Below are 20,430 nucleotides of genomic sequence, written 5' to 3' on the forward strand. Positions count from 1 at the left end.
AAAAAGTTGGCTTAAAACTCAACATTCAGAAAACTAAGATGGGGAAACAGTAGAAACAGTGGCTGACTTTATTTTTCTGGGCTCCAAAATTACTGTGGATGGTGATTGCAGCCATGAAATTAAAAGACGCTTACTCCTTGGAAGGAAAGTTATGACCAACCTAGAGAGCATATTAAAAAGCAGACACTACTTTGCCAACAAAGGCCCGTCTAGTCAAGGCTATGGTTTTTCCAGTGGTCATGTATGGATGTGAGAGTTGGACTATAAAGAAAGCTGAGTACCAAAGAATTGATACTTTTGAACTGCGGTGTTGGAGAAGACTCTTCAGAGTCCATTGGCCTGCAAGGAGATCCAACCAGTCCATCCTAAAGGAAATCAGTCCTGAATATTCATTGGAAGGACAGATGCTGAAGCTGAAACTCCAAATACTTTGGCCACCTGATGTGAAGAACTGACTCATTTGAAAAGACCCTGATGCTGGGAAAGATTGAGGGCGGGAGGAGAAGGGGACGACAGAGGATGAGATGGTTGGATGACATCTCCAACTTGATGGACATGAATGTGAACAAGCCCTAGAGTCGGTGATGGACAGGGAAGCCTGGCACGTTGCATTCCATGGGGTTGCAAAGAGTCGGACAGGACTGAATGACTGAACTGAATAGGCACACAATTTAAAACATGAATTGTTTATTTCTGGAAACTTCCATTTCATCTTTTCAGACTGAAGTTGACTGGGGGGACAGGTGGTAACTGAAACCTGGGAAAGCAAAACAGAGGATAAGGTGGAATAGTGTATCAGCCAGGCACACCAGGGCCTTCTGTGGTTGCCTTGCAAAGGTATGCTGAGCTCAGGGAGGGCATCAAGGGCTCACACAAGCCTGTCAGGTCACCTGAGGGGCAGAGGCTGGGGTGCTAGATGAAAATCTTTGGGGTGGAAGGAAAAGACAACACCTCCAGGAAAGCTGGAGGAGGGGATGCCTGTGAGCAGTTTGTTTTGTACGGTTGAGTGGTTTCTCAGGTGTAAACTGAGAGTTCCAATCAAAAGCGAAAATAAAACCTTTCAGTCAGTGATTAGAAACTCTGTCCGCACGACGAATGAGGAAATGACACAGCAGGGAAATGACACAGGACAGAAATCCCCAGCCTACAGGCCAAGTATCCTCTGATGAGCTCAGTCTGCAAGGTTCTCCCCGCCGCCAAGCCCAGCGGATCCTGCGGCCCCGCCCACAGGGCCCGCAGTTCCGCCTCCCGGGTCTGAGGACCCGCCCCCGGACCCGCCCCACAGCCCCGCCCTGCCTCTTCCTTCCAGCCGGACTCCTACGGGCAGGGCGGGGGGCGGAGTCCTCGCGGGCCCCGCCCACAGCGCGTCCCCTCACGGTAGCGCGCAGTCTCAACAGGATTGCTTTACGGCCGGAGGAGAGGGTGGGCCCTAGACTTGAGGTAGGTGTCCGAGCAGAGGGGCGGGGAGGTGTTGGGGAGGAAGAGGCCTTTTGCGGCAGGACGTAAGTGGAGGCGTAGGCGTTGCGACAGCAGCTGGAGGGCAGAGGAGGCGGGTTCGTGTTTCCCGGGCCGAACCGGGCTGTGGGGGGGCGCGGGGCCTGGGCCGGGGAGGGAGCTGAAGGGCCGTGGTGCCAGCATGGGTGAAGGGGAGTGGGGCCGGGAGGCCTTTGGCCGCTCTGGGCGCTGGGCGGGTCTGCGGGGCTGGGGGGCCGGAGTCCTGGGTCCAGGCCGGGGGTATGACCGTGGTTGGTGTCCCCCGAACCCGCAGCGCGGCCCGTCCTGTCCTCGCCATGAGGCCGCAGCAGGCGCCGGTGTCCGGGAAGGTCTTCATTCAGCGAGACTACAGCAGTGGCACCCGCTGCCAGTTCCAGACCAAGTTCCCCGCGGAGCTGGAGAACCGGGTACGCAGCCGGGCTCCCCGCACCTGCGCTCGGCCGGGGCGGCGGCGGAGTGCGGGTCTGGGAGGGGCCGGGCACAGCTGGGGCCTGGGCCAGGGCTGTGCCAGGAGGGGTCTGGTAAGCAAGACCCGGGGTCGGGAGCAGGAGGAATGAGGCCAAGCCGCCGGGCCGGATGACCTGATGATGGCCAGGGCCGGAATCGGTACGCTGCTGTCCTCCCCACCCCACCCCACCCCGGGTTAGTGACCACAGTGATGAGGCACTTGATTCCTGACCCTCCAGGCCACCCACCTCGGCGTGTTGTGTAAGCTGCATTCTCCAACCTCACCACGCAAAGATCACCATCATTCGAGTGACGAACGTCCGGCCGCTTGTGCTAGTTTATTATTCGGTGCTGTGCTGGGCAGCGCAGACAGGCCTTTTCCGAACCTTGAGAAACACAGAGTAGTGCATGGGTCTGGACAGGGAAATATCTCAGAACGAGGCCCTCAACTAGTTCCTTATGCTGATTATCGCTGGGAGCCGACTTTTGTTGGCCTGTGGGCCAGAACTGTCATCAGAATGTGGGTCCTCTGGACGGTCTTGGGCGCAGGAAGGGGTGTTTCTCCTTTCTTCAGACTTAATAAAAAGAATAATAATGGTCATTGGATCTTACTGTAAAGGTGCAGCGAAGTGAGACTATGTGTGTGTTTTCTTGTGCCTAGGTGTGTTCATACTCCAAAGACAGACTGTTTGGTCTTGAGGTTTGTAAGGTGAACCTGTTTCCTGCTCAGAGTCAGCTTCTGGTTAGATGGGAGCAGGTTTTGTGGTTCTTTTCTCTTTGACAAGAGGGTGAGGGAGTCAGGGGTGATTGGGCATGGGTGTGGAGATGTGAAGTGCTGGCCATGGAGTAGGTAGGTGGCGATGAGTATGTACTGGAGCAATGTGCAGCAGTCATGTAAAATTAGCTTGTGGGGGGTAGGTCGTTCTACCTGATTGCCAAGGTGGGAAAATCAACAAAGATCAATGACAGTGTGCTTTGGCTTGATTTAGAACCCTCAGCAGGTTAGTGGCCCAAGTATGTTTCTTTAAATGCAAATTAAGGACCCAGCACACCTTATGAAGATGATTTGTAGATTAGTTTGTTTATGAAATGTCCTGTAATTGTTGCAGTTTGTCGTTGCCATGTTATGAGATAACTCAGCCTGACACTAGCTGGACACCTCCATGGTGGTTTGAAAAGATAGAAATTGAGCAAGTTGCCTGTTGGCTAGAGCTACTGAATGTGGTTTGTAAAATAATTTAGCATTATAGTTAACAGGCTTTTTTAGTACTTATATGAAATAGATCAGATGTTTCACTTTTAAGTCTCTTAGGGAAACTCTGACTTAATACTGTTTATGTGCTTTCAGATCAGAATGTAAACAACTCTTTTGCCCCACACTTATTTGGATGTCACTTGATGCTTTGTTTAAAGGATTTAAAAGTCAAACTTCCAGCTCATAATTGAGCCAAGTCTATTTATGCAGAATCAGACTTGAGCCTTCAACTCTGTGTGTGGTGGAACCTTTATTTTATGGTCTGAATACAGAAACGGTGCAGTGACAGTACTCCATGGATGGCTATAGGAAGTCTCTCTTGCCACATTCTGGAGTCCCTCCGTTTCTCTGACTTCGTGTAGCCCAGCACCACTTGTGATTCTGAGTACTATGTGTGTGTGCACTTAGTCGCTCAGTCAGACTTCGCGACCCCATGGACTGTAGCCCGCCAGGTTTCTCTGTCCACGGGGATTCTCCAGACAAGAATACTGGAGTGGGTTACCATTTCCTTCTCCAGAGACTCTTCCCAACCCAGGGATTGAACCCAGGTGTCCCACTTTGCAGACAGATTCTTTACCATCTGAGCCACTAGGGAATTCCAGGAATACTGGAGTGGGTAGCCTATCCCTTCTCCAGGGGATCTTCCCAATCCAGGAATTGAACCGAGATCTCCTGCATTACAGACAGATTCTTTATCAGCTGAGCTACCCTTGAATTTTTTTTTTTTTTCTTTTTAAATGTTTGGGTTAAAACACTAGCTTATACTTGAAACTGTTTGGGAAAGCTTTGATTTTTTTTTTTTTTTTTTAAAGTGTGTTGAGATTAAATTTAAATTACAGGTTTAAATTTTCCTTGCTTTGTTTGATGGAAAATTGAAAGGTTTCTCTCTTTGTTTCTCTACTGCTTAACCTAGAAATTGTACTGATTGCGCTGCCACTGAGGCTGAGTTTCCCTTTGTGAGAACGTCGTACTTGGCAATGTAATAGAGGGAGAAATAAACATCCAGCTGTTTTATATGACTTTAAAGCATTAAACACACACACATTTGTACCCTTTAATTTGAGAGTAAGAACAAGTTCTGTGTGTTAACAAGTTTACTTTCTCACTGCCTCTGAGAACATAATACTTTGATGTGTAAGCGCTTTGTCGCCAGGACATTTCTTTAAAGCTCAATTCTTAACTTTAGCCAGCATGCAGACATCTTAGGAACCGTTGCTGTGGGCAGAAAGAGAAGTGAGTGAGCTATAATTGAGGCATTTGTTCCCTGCATCCCTTTAAAACTATGTCTCTACAGCTGGTCAGTAGAAATTACCTTTGACTCGTTACCTTTGACAAGCTTCAGCCTGATGCTTTCGGCAGGTAGTTCAACATGAAACAAAAATTCTGGCAGATGAGCCCGACTCCTGTTTCCATTCAGACATCCACTGCTTATTGGTCCAAGCCGCTCTAACTTGACAAGCCTCCAGGTGTCAGTGTAGCTGCTGTGTCGGTGTCCAGGCACCCAGAGGGGCGCGGACAGCCGCGCCTCATGGAGCCTGCGGGGCGTGAGCTCGAGGCCGGCGGTCGCCCTGCAGGGCCCTTCGTTTTGTGTGTCCTCGCCTTTACTGCCGCCTGTCATGCATTTTTTTCAAATCTTTCCAAGAAGCTCTTAACTTTTTTTTTTTAACTATTTTTTTTTTTTTTTTGGCCACGCTGCACAGCACGCAGGATCTTAGTTCCCTGCCCCGGGATTGAACTGGGGCCCTCGGCAGTGAAAGTGCCAAAACCTAACCACTGGACTGCCAAGGAACGCCCATCTGTTTTTTTTTTCAATTCAACTATTTTTTTTTTTTAATCTTCACCTTGGATTTTTTTAAAAAATTTTTTAATGGTTTATGATTTGCTTCCATCCTGTAAAGCATTGCAGTCGTGGAATAACTTTTAAGAATTAGTGTTTCTGGTGGGATCTGTAATTCCAAATCGGAAAGAAATCAAATGTTTCTGGGTTGGGGACTTGCTGGCAGTCTGGTGGTTAAGACTCAGCGCTTCCAAGGCAGGGGACGCAGGTTCAGGCCCTGGTCGGGAAACTGAGATGACACAGACTGCCTGGTGTGGCTTAAAAAAAAAAAAAGTTTCTGGGTTGGATCGCCTGGTTTTTAATCATTCTATCCAAAGAAACATAAAAAATTCAGAGAAGTTTCTTTCTCAGATCATAACATTGTAGATGAATCAAGTGCGAGTGTTTGAAATTGTTTGGACTTTCATGGTTTTACTGATGAACAAACAGAAGACATTAACTTTGGCAGAACCAGGTGGAGATAACAGTTTCCCATCCACACTTGCTCACTGAGCAGGTCTCCTCTCAGTCTGTGCTCTGGGAATGCTGACGGGTTGCCCAAGTGACCGTCAGTGACACGGCACGTCTTCAAGGGGCGGCCCTGGCTCCCAGCTCTGTCCCCACTCACCCAGCCCCCATCAGAAACACTCCTGTTCTGGGAAATTTAAAGTAGCTCCTTTTGAAAGGCAGGTTGAGTCACCACCACTTTAAGGTTTTCATGCGTTTGGCTCACTGAATCTTCACCATTTTCCACATGAAGGACAAGGCAGCTGCCTCTTACCTAAAGGTTTTCTAATAGCTTAAGGTTGATAATCTGTTAACAAAGAATTATGTTCTTGGAGCATAATTTTGGAAGTGTTTTGGAAATTTGGAAATGTTCTGTCTCAAAGTGTGTATTAAGGTTCTTGGAGTTTCTTTCTGAGTCTGTTTCTGTGTAAAGCCTTCATAAAGGAAAGAATTAATATGTAAGTGGGTATTCGTTTTAGGAATAAGGGGGATACTGTGTGAGAGCAGGCTGAGGATAAGGACAGATAAGTTGGGCTTTGTTACCTGCTGAGAAGGATAGAATTGGGTGAAATGCTCTACCTTGGGCCCTGAAATTCCCATGGAGATTTGAAACTGACAAAGTGCTGTTAAAAGAAGGAAGGAAAAGGAAACTGGAAGAAGAAAGTGAAAGCGGGTCATTGGAGAAAAGGAGATACGACGGTCGTGTTAGCACACGTGTGAGGTGATGGCGTCACTGACTAGAAAAAAGGTCATAGGCGTGCTTGGTGAGAAGAGCCCCGCGGGAGTGGGCGATTTTGCCTCGTCCAGTGTGAGCTCTTAGTAACCAAGTGGTTACTGCAAAAGAGATGGGGAAAGCATACAGAGTTTGCCCCTTTTGATCTGCTGACAGTGTCCTTCCTCCCATTTTTGGCCTCAGTCGATGCCGGCATTGAGGGACCACGATTTAGGATCGCCTGCCCTTCCTGCTGAGGGAGCGTGCCGCCCCTCCTCGGGTGCCCTCGTTCTTCACGCACGCCTCAGTTGCAGTGTCCTGTTGGCTGCTTGTGTTTTCACTGTTACATGTCTGTTACACTCATGACTCTCAATGCCGTGAGGACAAGTCAGTGTCTTACTCACCTTTCTCCAAGGCCTGCCTGTGGTGATACCCGAAAGTACGAGCTCTGTAAATGGGAGTGTGGGAGAATGGAGGGCCGGAAGGACTGTGTTATTTAATTAAGTTACTTGTGATTCAGCACAGAGGATCGGGAGACACCCTTTTCAACTTGGACATAACACAGTGTCCAAAAGAAAGATGAAACTAAACAAACACTAACCAGTTTCAGCAACTTAGATCCAGATTTAATCACCTGAAAATTTGTTTGCCGACAGATAAAAATATTGACAAGACAGTGACCTATTTAGGGATCGAAGGCAGGAGTGACATGTTCATCTTTTTTTTTTTTTTTTTTTCCAAAACTTATTTTAAAATTCTTTTCTCGGTACAGATTGATCGGCAGCAGTTTGAAGAAACAGTTCGGACCCTAAATAACCTTTACGCCGAGGCCGAGAAGCTTGGGGGCCAGTCGTATCTGGAAGGCTGCCTGGCTTGTCTAACGGCGTACACCATCTTCCTGTGCATGGAAACTCATTATGAGAAGGTAAGCCTGCCCATGTTTTCCCAATCTCTTACAATCATTTAAAAAAAAAAAAAATGTGGGTTTGTTACAGGTTATGTTTGCATGGTGACACTTGCTATAAAATTTAAAGGGCCTTTTATAATAATAATAATTCAGATTTTATTGTTGCCTCTATGACCAGACACATAGAAGAGTGCTGAGTTTTTATTTCCCCAAATGTGTACCCTCCATCTCCTCCTCCCACCTGAGTGCTTGTCTCCCCTTTGAACTGTCTGCTGGACCCAGAGCTGCTGGCTTCTCAACTTAGGGGTCTGAAAGTCAAGCCTCACCTCCCCACTTGGTTCAGCGGCACCCTGTCTTTTTCACCCAGCATCTTCAGAGGGTCAAGAAGAGGGAAATTGTACCAGTAGTCAGACCGAGCTGTCTTCCATTTCCCCATTCATTAACTTTATGACACCCTCTGCCACCCCCTGATTTATGCCCTTGTGACATCTCTCCTAGACCAACACCACAGCCACAGAGCCTCTTTCCTGCCTTTCTCTTGCATTTCCAAACAGCTGTTGTGTCGTGAAACACAGCCGTGCCTCTCCTGCAGCATGAGGGGCCTTCTCAAGCCCTCCCCCAGCTCACCTCTCCCAGGCCTGTCTCCCCCCGTCCTCACTTTATCTTTCAGCCAGGTGCGCCCTCTGAGAAGCCTTCCTCCACCTGAGATGCCCTTCCCGTGTCCGAATCGCCTCAGTCCCTCAGTCCCGCTCTCAGCTGACTTTTCGCCCTCTCTTCTGATTGGACTCCTTCTCTCCTCTCTGTCCCCACAGCGCGTTACTGGAATCTGTTTTCTGGTACTTAAGCAGTCTCTGCTGAGGAATGTAGCATTTATATTCCTGTCTTACTTGCCCATCAAGTATGTGTTTTTCTTGCGATCAAGGACAGTGTATCCCTCTTGACGCCTAGCACGAGGCCTTGGGCGTAGGAGGCACTCGTGTGTTCAATGAATGGATGTATATTAATTACAGTAAACCCCTAGAGGATCATTCCGTTCTGACCATGTTTAGAAAGGGAAGGCTCTAAGGAGTTTAGTGTCACACCCTCTCCGGCCGAAGTCTCCCGGTGGCTGTCTTGTACTCCATGTGGTGGAGAGTGGACACGTGCGGCTCCAGCTTTTTGAGCTGTTGGCTGAACATACCACCATGTTCTTCCTTACCATCCTGGTGTGAATCCCCTGGTGAGCATTTAAAGAGCTACACAGGCAGTTTATGTCCTTCTCCATGTCACACACTTTCTTTCCTGCTTAACGTTCGACATCAGAAGTCACAAAGGATCCGTATCCGCTTTTAGTCTGTTTTGTCTTAGCAGCTCCTCTTTAGTGATACATTTGGTGAGTGAAGGGACACGGGATCCATTCGATTAATATTTATTGAACATCTACTATGTGCTAAGCACTGTGCAGAGGATATAACTGAATGGGCAGACATGGTTACTGACGTTGTGGAGTTTATAAGTCTAGTAAAAACTGATACTAAGAAAACAAAACCCACAGAATTGTAAGTTGTGATAAATGCCTTAGAAAAAACCAAGCTTCCCTAGGATAGAACATAACTGGAGAGACTAATTTAGATGGGGGGTCAGAAAGGGCCTCTGGAGTGCTAACATTCAGCTGCCACGTGAAGGATGGGGAGCCTGGGGCCTTTCAGGAGGACGGAGGAGGACACGCAGAGCGTGGGTCCCCCGTGCAGAGCAGGGGAGGGCGGAGGTGGTGGGGGAGGTGAGGGGACCTGCGTCCTTCACCGTGGAGTGTGTTCTCCCTGGAGAGAGGCTTAGATTTTATTTCCACGCAGGGAAGGATCACTGAAGCTTTTCAAGCAGGAGGGTGGTAGGATCTGATTTTCATTTTAAACAGATTTCTTGGCTCTGGGGAAGAAAGGTGTAAAAGTGCAAGTAAGACGCTTCGTAGAAGTCCAGGCAGGAGAGGAGAAGAGCCTGGGCAGGGAGGGAGCGGCAGGGACAGCAGGAGGTGCTCGGACTCAAGGGACGAGGTGGTGGAGGAGGAGCCGGGTGCGCTGGGGAGCCACTGACCACGGGAGGGGGTGGGCGGGGAGGGCTGGGCTCGTGCAGGTAAGACACTCATGCCACGTGGCCGTCGAAGACGTGTAATAGTTCCAATTTAAGGCAGAAATACTTCCTCCAGAGTGTTTTATTCATGCCTCATGGAATATTACATGCTTGAATTGTTATTTCACTGTAGTTTTTGAATTTGTTGATGAAATTTTAATTAACTTATTTTTTCATGTGCCTTTGCTAAAATAGGTACAGATACCTGCCTCTGGCATCAGTTATAAAGAGACTGATCACTGGGTGCCAGCTAGGTCATTTCCTAGTTTTGAGTCATGGACAAGTTCATCTCCCCAAATCTGAGTTCTCAATTGTAAGCAGGTCTTAGACTGGTGGTTACCAAGGAGTAGGGGTGGGTGTTAGCAGATGTAGACTAGGAGACATAGGAAAGAAACCATCATGAAACAGAATATGAAAGAGAATGTTATGTACATGTATAACTGAATCACTTTGCTGTATAGCAGTAATTAACACAGCATTGTTTAAAAAAACAAGGTAAATCCAAAAAAGAAATATAATGGATCTTTGAATTAATAAATTGCTTTATTTTATTTATGGCAGGTGCTAAATAAAGTTTTCTTAAGATAGACTTAAAAACCAAGTTAGTGTGTGTGTACATACATGTTTTAATCAGATACATATGCACTTACATGTACAGGTTTTTTTTTTTTTTTTTTTTTACCTCGAGTGTATAAGTGTATAAGTAATCTTTTTTTAGCAGCTGCTAGTTTCTTTATCTACTAAAACATTTAGCAACTCTTAATTAAAATATTTTTTATTATTATTTGATTATTTTGATTATTAATTTTGGAAGGCACTTCTCAACATCAGAAAATAATGGACTTGAGTTCATAAGTAACATATAAGGTATTACTTTACAAGTCTAATTAAAGTCTCTTTTACCGAGTAAGTATTATAAAGCAAATAAAGACCCAATAAAATTAGTCAAGAAACCCAAATTTATGGCACATTTTATAAATATGTGATTTTATATAAGAAATGTGGACATGAATTAACTAGATCATGCAAAGTACATAACTGGAATGTTCATAATGATATAATCTCCATGTACTTTTAAAAGAAAACATTGTAAATGTGTATTTGTATTTTTGATAAGATGATAAAAATGTTAGAGCACTCAGCCACTCCCTCTCTCCAGTTTGCCCCTTAGGAATTCCTGCACTATTATTTTCTACTTTATGAAGGGACAAAATTGAGTCATTTAATCTTTATCGTTTTGAACACTAAAACTTGCAGTCTACAAACAGTAAGCCAAGTATAATGACACTTACACCTTGTCATGTGGGTTAAATTTTTTGAGATTGTAAATAGGCCTTTTAAAACCCACTAGAACAATCATGCTTTTTTTTTTCTATAATGTGCTATTTATTGATTTACAATGAAGATAAAGGCTTCAGTGTTATTCCTCTCCATTGCTTAATCAGGGAACAAATGGGCCTGTGGAACGTTCTTCTTTCAGGAGCAGTTGTGTGTTCGTCCACCAGAGGCGTCCCTGCTGCCCATGGGCTGTTATGTGAAAAGAGCACAGTCAGAGGAACTCAGATCTTTCTGGAAACACTAAGCCCCTGGGCCTCTCACTCAACCCCACTTCGGTTATCTTTCCTCAAGGGCTTTGAGAGGCTTATTCTCAAAGAGGACAATAGCTTTTCCTGAAGTCTGAGTGTTTAACTTTGTAAATACTATACAAACTGAGGTTTTTATTGCGGGTTTGAGGATAACAGAGATAATTTTGTTCGGTATTATACTTTGTTTTAACAACGATTTACTAAAAATAGTGAAGTATGAATAAAATGTCAACACAGAGTTCCTGGAGGCTGAGAACGGTGCTCTGTCCTGTCAGGAGCGAGGTACGAGTTGACTCACGTCCGTGAGCTGTCTGTTGCTAACGACACGTCTGGGTTAGCACGGTGCTGCCTTCACTGCAGTGCTATGGGAGGATTTGCAGCTGGCACCCAAGGAAAACTGACTGTCTTCTTTCTGAACTGAAACCCAAATGTCCATGAGTGTTATCAAAGTTTAAACAAAAGCCTTGCACAACAGAGTTCTGCTTGAATCGAATAAAGGATGGCTGTGTCTTTGCTAATAACCTGCACTCAAGGAGGGGAGGAGAGCTGTGTGAAGGAATCCTTTCTTTGAAATCAGCCATGCAGGCGGGTTTCTCGGTGTCCACCCGGTGGAAATGGACGGGCCGAGAGGAGCCTGGCTCTCCGGTTTCCAGCTCTGGCAGGTGAGCACAGAAGGAAATTGGAGAGAAGAGGGAGAATCCTGAATTGGGCACCTTCGTGGGTGACTTGCTTCCCCTCTTTTTAGCATGATTGACAGTGTTCTTACCTGGAGAATCCCAGGGATGGGGGAGCCTGGTGGGCTGCTGTCTGTGGGGTCGCACAGAGTCAGACATAACTGAAGTGACTTAGCAGCAGCAGCAGCAGCATGATTGACAAATCCTGGTGGAAAGAGAGTGACTGAGATTTTTTTTTTTTTTTTTTTTGCTCATTAAGACCAGGCACTGCTCAAATTCTTTGAGAGTTGAAAATAGGAGAATGACATATGTACTTTAGGTAATTAGGTGAAAAAGTCTTTTCTTTAGAAATAGTATTCTTACATTACTTCATAATCCTGCAGATGGCTCTCTTAATAATATCATGCTCTTTTTAAAAAAACGTAAAACATGAGATTATATTATTCCCCAGAGATGTAACCTGAATAGACTGTTTATTGTCCTTCATTATACAAGCAGCATAGAGTTTTAAATTCTAAATCAGTTTATGCCAAAGCAGCTACATTTTATCATTCTAATATGTTGGTTTGTTCTGGTACATTATAGACCCACACTTAAATAAAATTTCTTCATTTCCAGCTTTATTTTCATACAGTTCTTTTTTTCCCTTTATGTTGTGATCACATTTATCTGTGACTTTATCATATTCTGGTAGTGTGAATTTAAGGAAACATACAATAATTAAAGAATTGGATCAAAGCCTCTTTGAAGATTAGAGCCAGCAAAGGATTATAATGACCTTGAATCTGAAATAAAACATGTGACTCTTTGATTTTGTGTATCGCTATTAAGATTTATTTTCTTCTAGGTTATCTGTCTCAGAATTGCCCTTATTAAAGCTTAAGATTTGGCAATTTCCAGGAGTTCCTTTTTATCCTATCTGGTTTTTGTCTACGTTTGCTTTGACTTTTACAACCTTAATCCTAAACTTATAAATCGAGGTTCCCATCTAGGACACAAGAGCAGGCTTCAGAGCAGCCTCCCGTGCAGGCCGGGAGACGATGTAGAGCACTGGTCACCAGACCTCCATGGCAGCCAGCACAAACGTGCCTGATGAAGGACACAGATTTCTCAGTTTTAAATGCACTGGACTCCCTTTGTTATATGCCCGCTTTGTACTATGACTTTAAATGATGAAAATGTACAGCGGAGAAAGCAGTTCTTTCTTTCTCTTTTGGAGGGGAGGGTGAGGGGCATGGCTTACGGTTTGTAGGATCTTAGTTCCCCGATCAGGCGTGCAAATGGGCCCTCAGCAGTGACCCGAAGGTCCTGACCACTGGACTGCAGAGAAGTCCCGAGAAGCATCTCTCAAGTGTCCAGGAGAAAGCCAGAAGCTGTCCCTGATATTAGAGGAGGTCACATGTCACACATTTCCCGAGTAGGGAAGGGGAAGGCACGTAACGTGTGTGTATGGTCACCTCCAAATTTCTCCATATCCAGGACGGAGGGAAGGCGCGTGGCTCCCGTGCCACCATCTGGCTGCATCTCTGTTTGGACTTAGGCTGTATGGACGTGCTCAGAACTGGGGTTGGGGGGGCGGGTGTTGGGGACCCAGGGCATGAGCCATGGAGTCAGAGCTGTCCCTCCACATGAACACCTATTTATTGCTTTGAAAACTAATTCCACTGCCTGAATATTTTGCAGTTCAGCTAAATACTCAAAAGGAAAATCTGATGAAGTTGGTAAGAGAGCTGTGTTGTTTCTCTTTGGTCAGGTCCTGAAGAAAGTCTCCAAATACATTCAAGAGCAGAATGAGAAGATCTATGCCCCACAAGGCCTCCTCCTGACAGATCCCATCGAGAGAGGGCTGCGAGTTGTATCTTTTCAGTCCAGATCATGAGGTCTGAGTATTTGATGGCCCCGTCAGCCCGGGTAAGAGAGGATTTCCCTCAGTTCCCGAACCTGCTGTGGGCTGTGCTGCTGAAAGGCACACTCTCCCTCCAGCACAACTCCTTCCCGGGCGTCGTGCTGGGCTCTGGAGCATTTAGTGTTGGGGCTGCCGTTGTCTTGGTGGCTGTGCAGCATCTTGTAGTAATAATGGGAGTCGGGTGAGTCATGCATCTCAGCTGCAGAGGCTGCACCAAAGGCCCCTTTGAAATGCATGAACTCAGTGCGCAGAGAGCTCGTCGTCCAAATAAATCTCAGCTCCGTGGGTTCATCTGACTCGTTGAAATCAGTTACAGCTGCCAGATGTATCATTTCATTACCTTTGACATAACTGCATATTTTAGAGGCAGTTGACTTTGAAAATCATGAAGTTTATTTTGGTAATTTGGTAAATAAAATTGCAAAAAAAAAAACTAATTTAGCTTGATAACAAGTAAAATAAATAACTGGGTAAAATAAAATTTTTTATAACCTAGGTCAGATAATCCCAGGCCTTCCGGCTGATAAGCATTTCAACGGCTTTATTATACTTGTATCAGTGTTTCTTAAACTTTTAGAGGTCGTGAGCTCTCTCACAAAAAAAAGTTTGCATACAATTTCAGGGTGCTTTGCACCCCTGATGTCATTACCTCACTATGGATGCTCAGTTAAGAGCATCCCCCTTAGTTCTGCAATAAAGTATCCTTTTTCAGATTCTTTTCTTCTTTTAAAAAGTAAATAATGTCTGGAGAGGAACTCTGTGGTATACCACAAGCAATTACATTTCTTGAATTTTTCAGCAAGGTGTGGAAAACACCCTGTTTAACTTAAGCAGGAGAAATTTTTAATGTTTTGAAACAAGTAAAGCAAATAATAATTATTGATAATTTAAAATTATGTAAATGGTAATGTAAGATAAGTAAAGACAAGGGGACTTTCCTAGCGGTCCAGCAGTTAAGACTCCGGCCTCCAGTCGGCGGTTGCAGGTTCAGTCTCACGCGGGGAACGAAGATGTCCCACACGCCGCGAGGCGCAGCCAAAACAACTTTTTTTTTAAGTTAAGTAAAGACAAGTCCGCACAGATCACACCCATCTTCCCTCCGTAGTCCCTTTTTCTGTGTTCTGTTCTCCAGTGTGTTTTCTTAACAGTCATGCTGTTCAGATTGAAATTACCATTTATGAAGACAGAGGCATGAGCAGTGGAAGATAAACCATAGAATTAAAGGTAAATATGAAATTGTATGATTTATGTGCCATTTCTGTAATTTTGTAGGATGCATAAATTTTCTCGCCTGCATCATAAATCCTGGCATACTCTTTGTACTGACTTGATATTTAAAATGTGTCATTAACCCAAATTCTGTTAACCCAAGTGATAGTTTAATCCTGATTTTTTTTCTTCCGCCTTTGTTGTTTTCAGACTGGTTTTGTTATTACTTTGTTTGGGGGGTTTGGGGGCGGTCTTATTTTAATATTTCAAAACTATCTGGACATTTTAATACATGGGTCTTACACATAAAAATCAGATCAGAGATTTCCCTGACATTTTTTTCCCTGACAGATTTCCCTGTCATTAAAGCCATTAAATGGCTTTAATAACCAAAGAAACGTTTCAGAATAGGGAGATTCTAAATATTTCATGTATTTAAGTGGCTTCATAGCCCTTTAGAAAAAACCTTACCTCCAGTGGGTAGAACCATAAATGTTCTTTCTCTTTAGAATGTTCATGTTCTCACACATCCATATAATGACGTTGAACAACTGAGCAACGAATTGATGAATGCTGGTGGGAATGTGCGGGAAGAATCACCTGGAAGCCACTGTGCCTTCTAAGTGACCAAAAAAATGGTCGATTTCTGCATGTTTCCATCCTACTCTCTGCCTCCCAGTAGTAATTCTACCGCGGTGCTTTCCTGAGCGCGTCCGCAGGCAGCTGTCCCTGACTCACAGGAGGCCGCGCAGAAACAGATTCAACCAGAGCAGACAGCCTCCTCCCCAGGGCAACAGTAATGATACTCGCTGCTGTTTTGAGGGCATGGCTGTGTGCTAGGTGTTACACAGACGGTGTTTCCAGTTCTCACGAGAATCCTGCCCAGTATTTCCCCCACTTAACAGATAAGCAAACCAAGATAGGAAGAGACTAAGTGATGATCTCCAGGTCACACAGCTAATGAGTCCCGGGTTACCAACCCGAGTCTGATTGACCATAAAGCCTTGTCTTTTCACCATACTTCCTGTAAGTACATGCAGCAGCAGAGATGTGGAGAAAGAGAGAGTCCATCACATTATTCTAAGTGCTTTTCCCCTTCGTTTCTTTTCCAGTACCTTTTAAAAATAACATCTTGTCTGCCCTGTACCATTTGTTGAATGCTGTTAATACATAGCTGCCTTCTCTGAGTGCCAGGGAATGTGTCCCCCGAGTTCTTACAAGACACAGACCTAAACAATGACATGCTCTGCCGTGTGTTTTAGTCTTTACTGAGGCTGTTTTGGAGCACTTAGTGTTACCTGTTCACACACTTTCTCACGTGCGGTTTGCAAACTGGTGTTTCTCAGACGAGCAGCCAGGAGCCCTACGTGTGGGTTTGGTGACGGCCGCTGGGATACGTTTGTTTGATCAGTTGCAGCTGCGCTGCTTTGGCACAACCCATTTGTCATGACTCACTTTGCAGCTCTTATTGCTTTAATACACTGTTTTTCTGAGGTGGCGCGGGATTTGGAGCAATTGCACACCAGAGACGAATCTATCAATATTCAACAACAGTGAAATTTTGAAATGAGATTTACATTAGGAACTTGTGGTAATTTCATGAATGCAAATATTTTCGTTCAGTGTAATTTAGTTTTCAGAGCTGTGTGTTCCTCAGACCCGGGATCCTGTGTGGGCTGAGGTCTTAGAGGAGAGGGGAAAACTCTCTAATGAATTCAGTTCTGTCGTTTTTCTTAAGCGTACGTGGTGTCTGCAGCTTAAAGCATTACATGGGAATTAAAATTAATGACTTAAGAGCACACAAATCATGGAGGTGGCCTTTATTTTTTAAAAAAGAGTGTTATATCTTGCTCCTTTTAAAAAAGTTTGAATTTTTTTGATACCTTTGTTACCCAACAAACTGATGGTTGTTTTCTCTCTTCAGATTAAGATTGTCTTCTTTACTTAAAAAACAGAATGTAGCACTAATCTATCATGATAAAGAAGTGATAATAAAAACACCCAGCGCTTGTGGGCCCCCCCGTGTGCCCGCATCATTCACAACACCCTCTGAGGTCCGTGGCGGCATCCCTGTGTTTCAGACGAGGGGACTGAGGCCCAGAGGATTTCAGTTACTTGTCCAGGGCCCCAGACTGGCAGGTCGGCAGGAGGCAGCCAGGCCTGGATTGGCCGCACACCCCTGTGCTGTCCTGCCTCTCGAGACATGCTTGGTCAGAGATGCAAACATTCAGGCTTGGATCTCTGGACCCTCGAGCCGTGGACCCCCTTCGGCAGATGAGACAGATATGGGCATCTCAGTAGCCAGAGCCTGGGTTAATGGAGTGTAGCCCACACGCGGGGAGGTCACAGCAGCTGCTCTTGGGAGGTCAGTCGGTGTCGCTTTCTAAACCTTTGCTTCCCCTTCTAACTGCAGATCCCACCTCCAGCTGGGACCCTCACCTGTCCACCGGCCGACCGCAGAGCGTCCCCCTACCTCCTCTCCAGAGCATCATTCCTTCGTATCTGCTGCCAGAGCCACGGTGCCATTCACTCCAAGGACTGACTTTCTAAAATTCCGCACCTGGAGTGACCTCTAGTCGCTCAGCATCCACTTTGTGTCTCCAAATCGTGTAGGACTCTGCGATCTTTTGATCAGTTTCTGAGAAAATGCAGTGAAGCGTTTCACTTTTTCATTCAAAGCCATTAAAAACATATGCAGTTGGTCAGCCCAGCACAGTTTATTTCTCACCTGCCACCAGCACCAGTGGTTCTCACCATTCCTTGGGCTTCAGCAAGTCGTGCCCTAGCCAGTGTTCAGTCTTACTCCCCCGAATTCATGAAATGCTTTTCTCCAGGATTTTGGTGAAGGGTGGGCTGTGTCTGGTTTTGCTAACGCATCTCTCAGATTTCAGAGAACTACCAGTTTTGCTGTGACTCAAAGCTTAAAGATCTACTTCTGCTGTTTAATTTCCCAAACCGAAGCTCATTGGAAAAATAATGTATTATTTTACTTGTTTTATTATAGCCATTTCCTAATTAAAGCAGTATTTAATGCATTTTCCAGGTTTGGTTTTTTTTTAGAATTCTGTTACTACTGCATCACCTCAAACATTGGGAAGATGTGGTATGTGTCGCTTGTTCCTTATAAAAATAAGTAAGCACAATAAAGTGGATGCTAAACCATCAAACTCAAATGTCCCTGCTGTGTCCCTGAACGTGTAATGAGCAAGTGTAATAAATATTTTAATTATAGTTTTGTTATAAATGTAACTTAAGAGAAAAAAAAATTTGATAGGAATAATACTGTACATTGCTAATTTTTAACTCTCCCTGATGGCAGTCCTTATGATTCATAGACTTTATCATATACAGTATTCCGTGCACAGAAACATGTATGACTGGTTCAAGTTCAGTAAGATAAGTGATTTCCAGCTAAAAGTGTCAAGTCCCGAGTCACTGTTTGGAGTTCTTTTTTGGGCTGTATGTTCTTAGCACGGGGACTTCCCATACCCTTCACCTTCGGGGTTTGAGAGCACTGTTTTGGGGTGAAGGATAAGACATGTATTAGGAGAGAAGGAAACAGTTAAAAGTTTTACTTTCAGAGATGTTGTAGGTGCTAATACTGGATTTAACCTTTCAGATTTAATTTCTTTTATGATCTGTTAATTATTCAGTAAATCCCATAGTTCCATGTAATATTTTAATTGTATAACTTGTTACTTTATAATAGCCTATAATAGTGTGTCTGTCTGCCTTTTCAACCCGTTGCAATAACTTTGCTGAAATATTAACACATTAGTAAAACTTTTCTTAAACAAATTGTCTCTGTGTCATATTTGGTGTGATTTGGTAAAGTGTAAATGAAACAGTTTAAATTTGGCAGATAGACAATACTAGGAGAACCCCTGGTCCAGTGCAGCTTAGTATTTTTAAACAAACATCTGACATTTATATGGCTTGTCACACTCAGCAGTTTTTCACATGCTTTATCTCTTAAATGAAGATATATTAGCGACAGGGCTCCAAACCAAGAAATAGTCCCCAATAGTCAAAATGTATTAAATAAGAGATTGGAGTGTTTCATTGGGGAAAAGTATCACAGGATCATGACAGTCTTAGATCATCTGATGTCTCTTGTGGGTTTTTTTTTATAAAGTGCATTTGCAGAGAGTAACAGCTTATAAAGTAGAGTCTGTATTCCAACTTAAGTTCCTTCCATATTCCATTTGGCCTTGGTTCCTGGATAAGTCAACACTTGTCAAGCGGCACAGACTCTGTTGCTTGTTTCAGTCTCATAAAGGAAGTTGGAGTCTTCAAGCCATGTCTGACCTTCATACTTAACCTCCCCTTCCCCTTGCCACCCCACCCAGCCCCTCAGTTCCCTGAGAGCAGGGCTGGTTTCTCGTTGCCCTCGCATCCGTCCCTGACCCAGCATTCCACAACACGGCTACATATACTGTACTTAGCACTCGTATCCGTGTACACAAATGCACGAGATGTAAGGCGTTTGACTTAATAGTGACTCCTAAACTCCCTGGGGCTTCCCTCGTAGATCAGCTGGTACAGAATCCACCTGACGTGTGGGAGACTTCCTGGGTTGGGGAGACCCCCTGAAGAAGGGATAGGCTACCCACTCCAGTTTTCTTACGATTCCCTACTGGCTCAGACAGTAAAGGATCTGCCTGCAATGAGGGAGACCTGGGTTTGATCCCTGGGTTGGGAACATCCCCTGGAGGAGGGCATGGCAACCCACTCTAGTCTTGTTGCCTGGAGAATCCCATGGACAGAGGAGCCTGGTGGGCTACAGCCCATGGGGTCACGAAGGATAAGACGTGACTGAGTGACTAAGCACAGCACACAGCACAGCAAACTCCCCTTTATAGAAGTCTTGTTCTAAGAGACAGTATCTGTGCTCAGATTCCATTAGAGGTGGACTTTTCCTCCATTCAGTCACTCAGTCGTGTCCGACTCTGCGACCCCATGGACTACAGCATGCCAGGCTTGCCTGTCCATCACCAACTCCAGGAGCTTGCTCAAGCTCATGTCTATCGAGTCGGTGATGCCATCCAACCATCTTGTCCTCTCTCATCCCCTTCTCCTCCAGCCTTCAATCTTTCCCAGCATCAGGGTCTTTTCCAAAGAGTTGGTTCTTTGCATCAGGTGGCCAAAGTATTGGAGTTTCAGCTTTAGCATTAGTCCTTACAATGAATATTCAGGACTGATACTCTTTCGGATTGACTGGTTTGAAGTCCAAGGGACTCTCGAGTCTTCTTCAACACCGCAGTTCAAAAGCATCAATTTTTTGGCATCAGCTTTCTTTATAGTCCAATTCTCACATCCATACATGACTACTGGAAAAACCATAGCTTTGACTATAGACGGACCTTTGTTGGCAAAGTAATGTCTCTTCTTTTTAATATGCTGTCTAGGTTGGTCATAGCTTTTCTTCCAAGGAGCAAGCATCTTTTAATTTCATGGCTACAGTCACCATCTGCAGTGATTTTGAAGCCCAAAAAGATAAAGCCTCTCACTGTTTTCCATTGTTTCCCCATTTATTTGCCATGAAGTGATGGGACCAGATGCCATGATCTTAGTTTTCTGAATGTTGAGTTTTAAGCCACCTTTTTCTCTCTCCTCTTTCACTTTCATCAAGAGGCTCTTTAGTTCTTCTTTGCTTTCTCCCATAAGGGTGGTGTCATCTGTGTATCTAAGGTTATTGATATTTCTCCCAGCAATCTTGATTCCAGCTTGTGCTTCATCCAGCCCAGCATTTCTCATGAGGTACTCTGTATATAAGTTAAATAAGCAGGGTGACAATATACAGCCTTGACA

At 44.8% G+C, this 20,430-nt stretch overlaps 1 protein-coding gene across 2 annotated transcripts; it reads left to right on the forward strand.

Moving 5' to 3' along the window:
- Positions 1 to 1,415: 1,415 nt before the first annotated feature.
- On the forward strand, positions 1,416 to 18,417 carry GOLGA7 (golgin A7). Of its 2 annotated transcripts, none has more exons than XM_027529836.1 (6): positions 1,416 to 1,440; positions 1,769 to 1,901; positions 7,004 to 7,156; positions 13,258 to 13,359; positions 14,572 to 14,634; positions 17,033 to 18,417. In XM_027529836.1, the coding sequence occupies exons 2-5, from the start codon at positions 1,791 to 1,793 to the stop codon at positions 14,617 to 14,619; spliced, it is 414 nt and encodes a 137-aa protein (XP_027385637.1). In that variant the 5' UTR covers positions 1,416 to 1,440; positions 1,769 to 1,790; the 3' UTR covers positions 14,620 to 14,634; positions 17,033 to 18,417. The 2 variants fall into 2 exon arrangements, with proteins under 2 accessions (XP_027385637.1, XP_027385636.1); XM_027529835.1 differs by lacking the exon at positions 1,416 to 1,440 and adding an exon at positions 1,464 to 1,553.
- The last annotated feature ends 2,013 nt before the right edge of the window (positions 18,418 to 20,430 follow it).

The sequence above is a fragment of the Bos indicus x Bos taurus genome, chromosome 27, assembly GCF_003369695.1.
Source record: "Bos indicus x Bos taurus breed Angus x Brahman F1 hybrid chromosome 27, Bos_hybrid_MaternalHap_v2.0, whole genome shotgun sequence".
Lineage (NCBI taxonomy): Eukaryota > Metazoa > Chordata > Mammalia > Artiodactyla > Bovidae > Bos > Bos indicus x Bos taurus.

Excerpts from the sequence above, each read along its gene's own strand:
- GOLGA7 (XM_027529836.1), top strand. The coding sequence starts at position 1,791 with ATGAGGCCGCAGCAGGCGCCGGTGTCCGGGAAGGTCTTCATTCAGCGA. Across the intron at positions 1,902-7,003 it reads CCGCGGAGCTGGAGAACCGG|ATTGATCGGCAGCAGTTTGA; the intron begins GTACGCAGCCGG and ends TTCTCGGTACAG. Across the intron at positions 7,157-13,257 it reads TGGAAACTCATTATGAGAAG|GTCCTGAAGAAAGTCTCCAA; the intron begins GTAAGCCTGCCC and ends CTCTTTGGTCAG.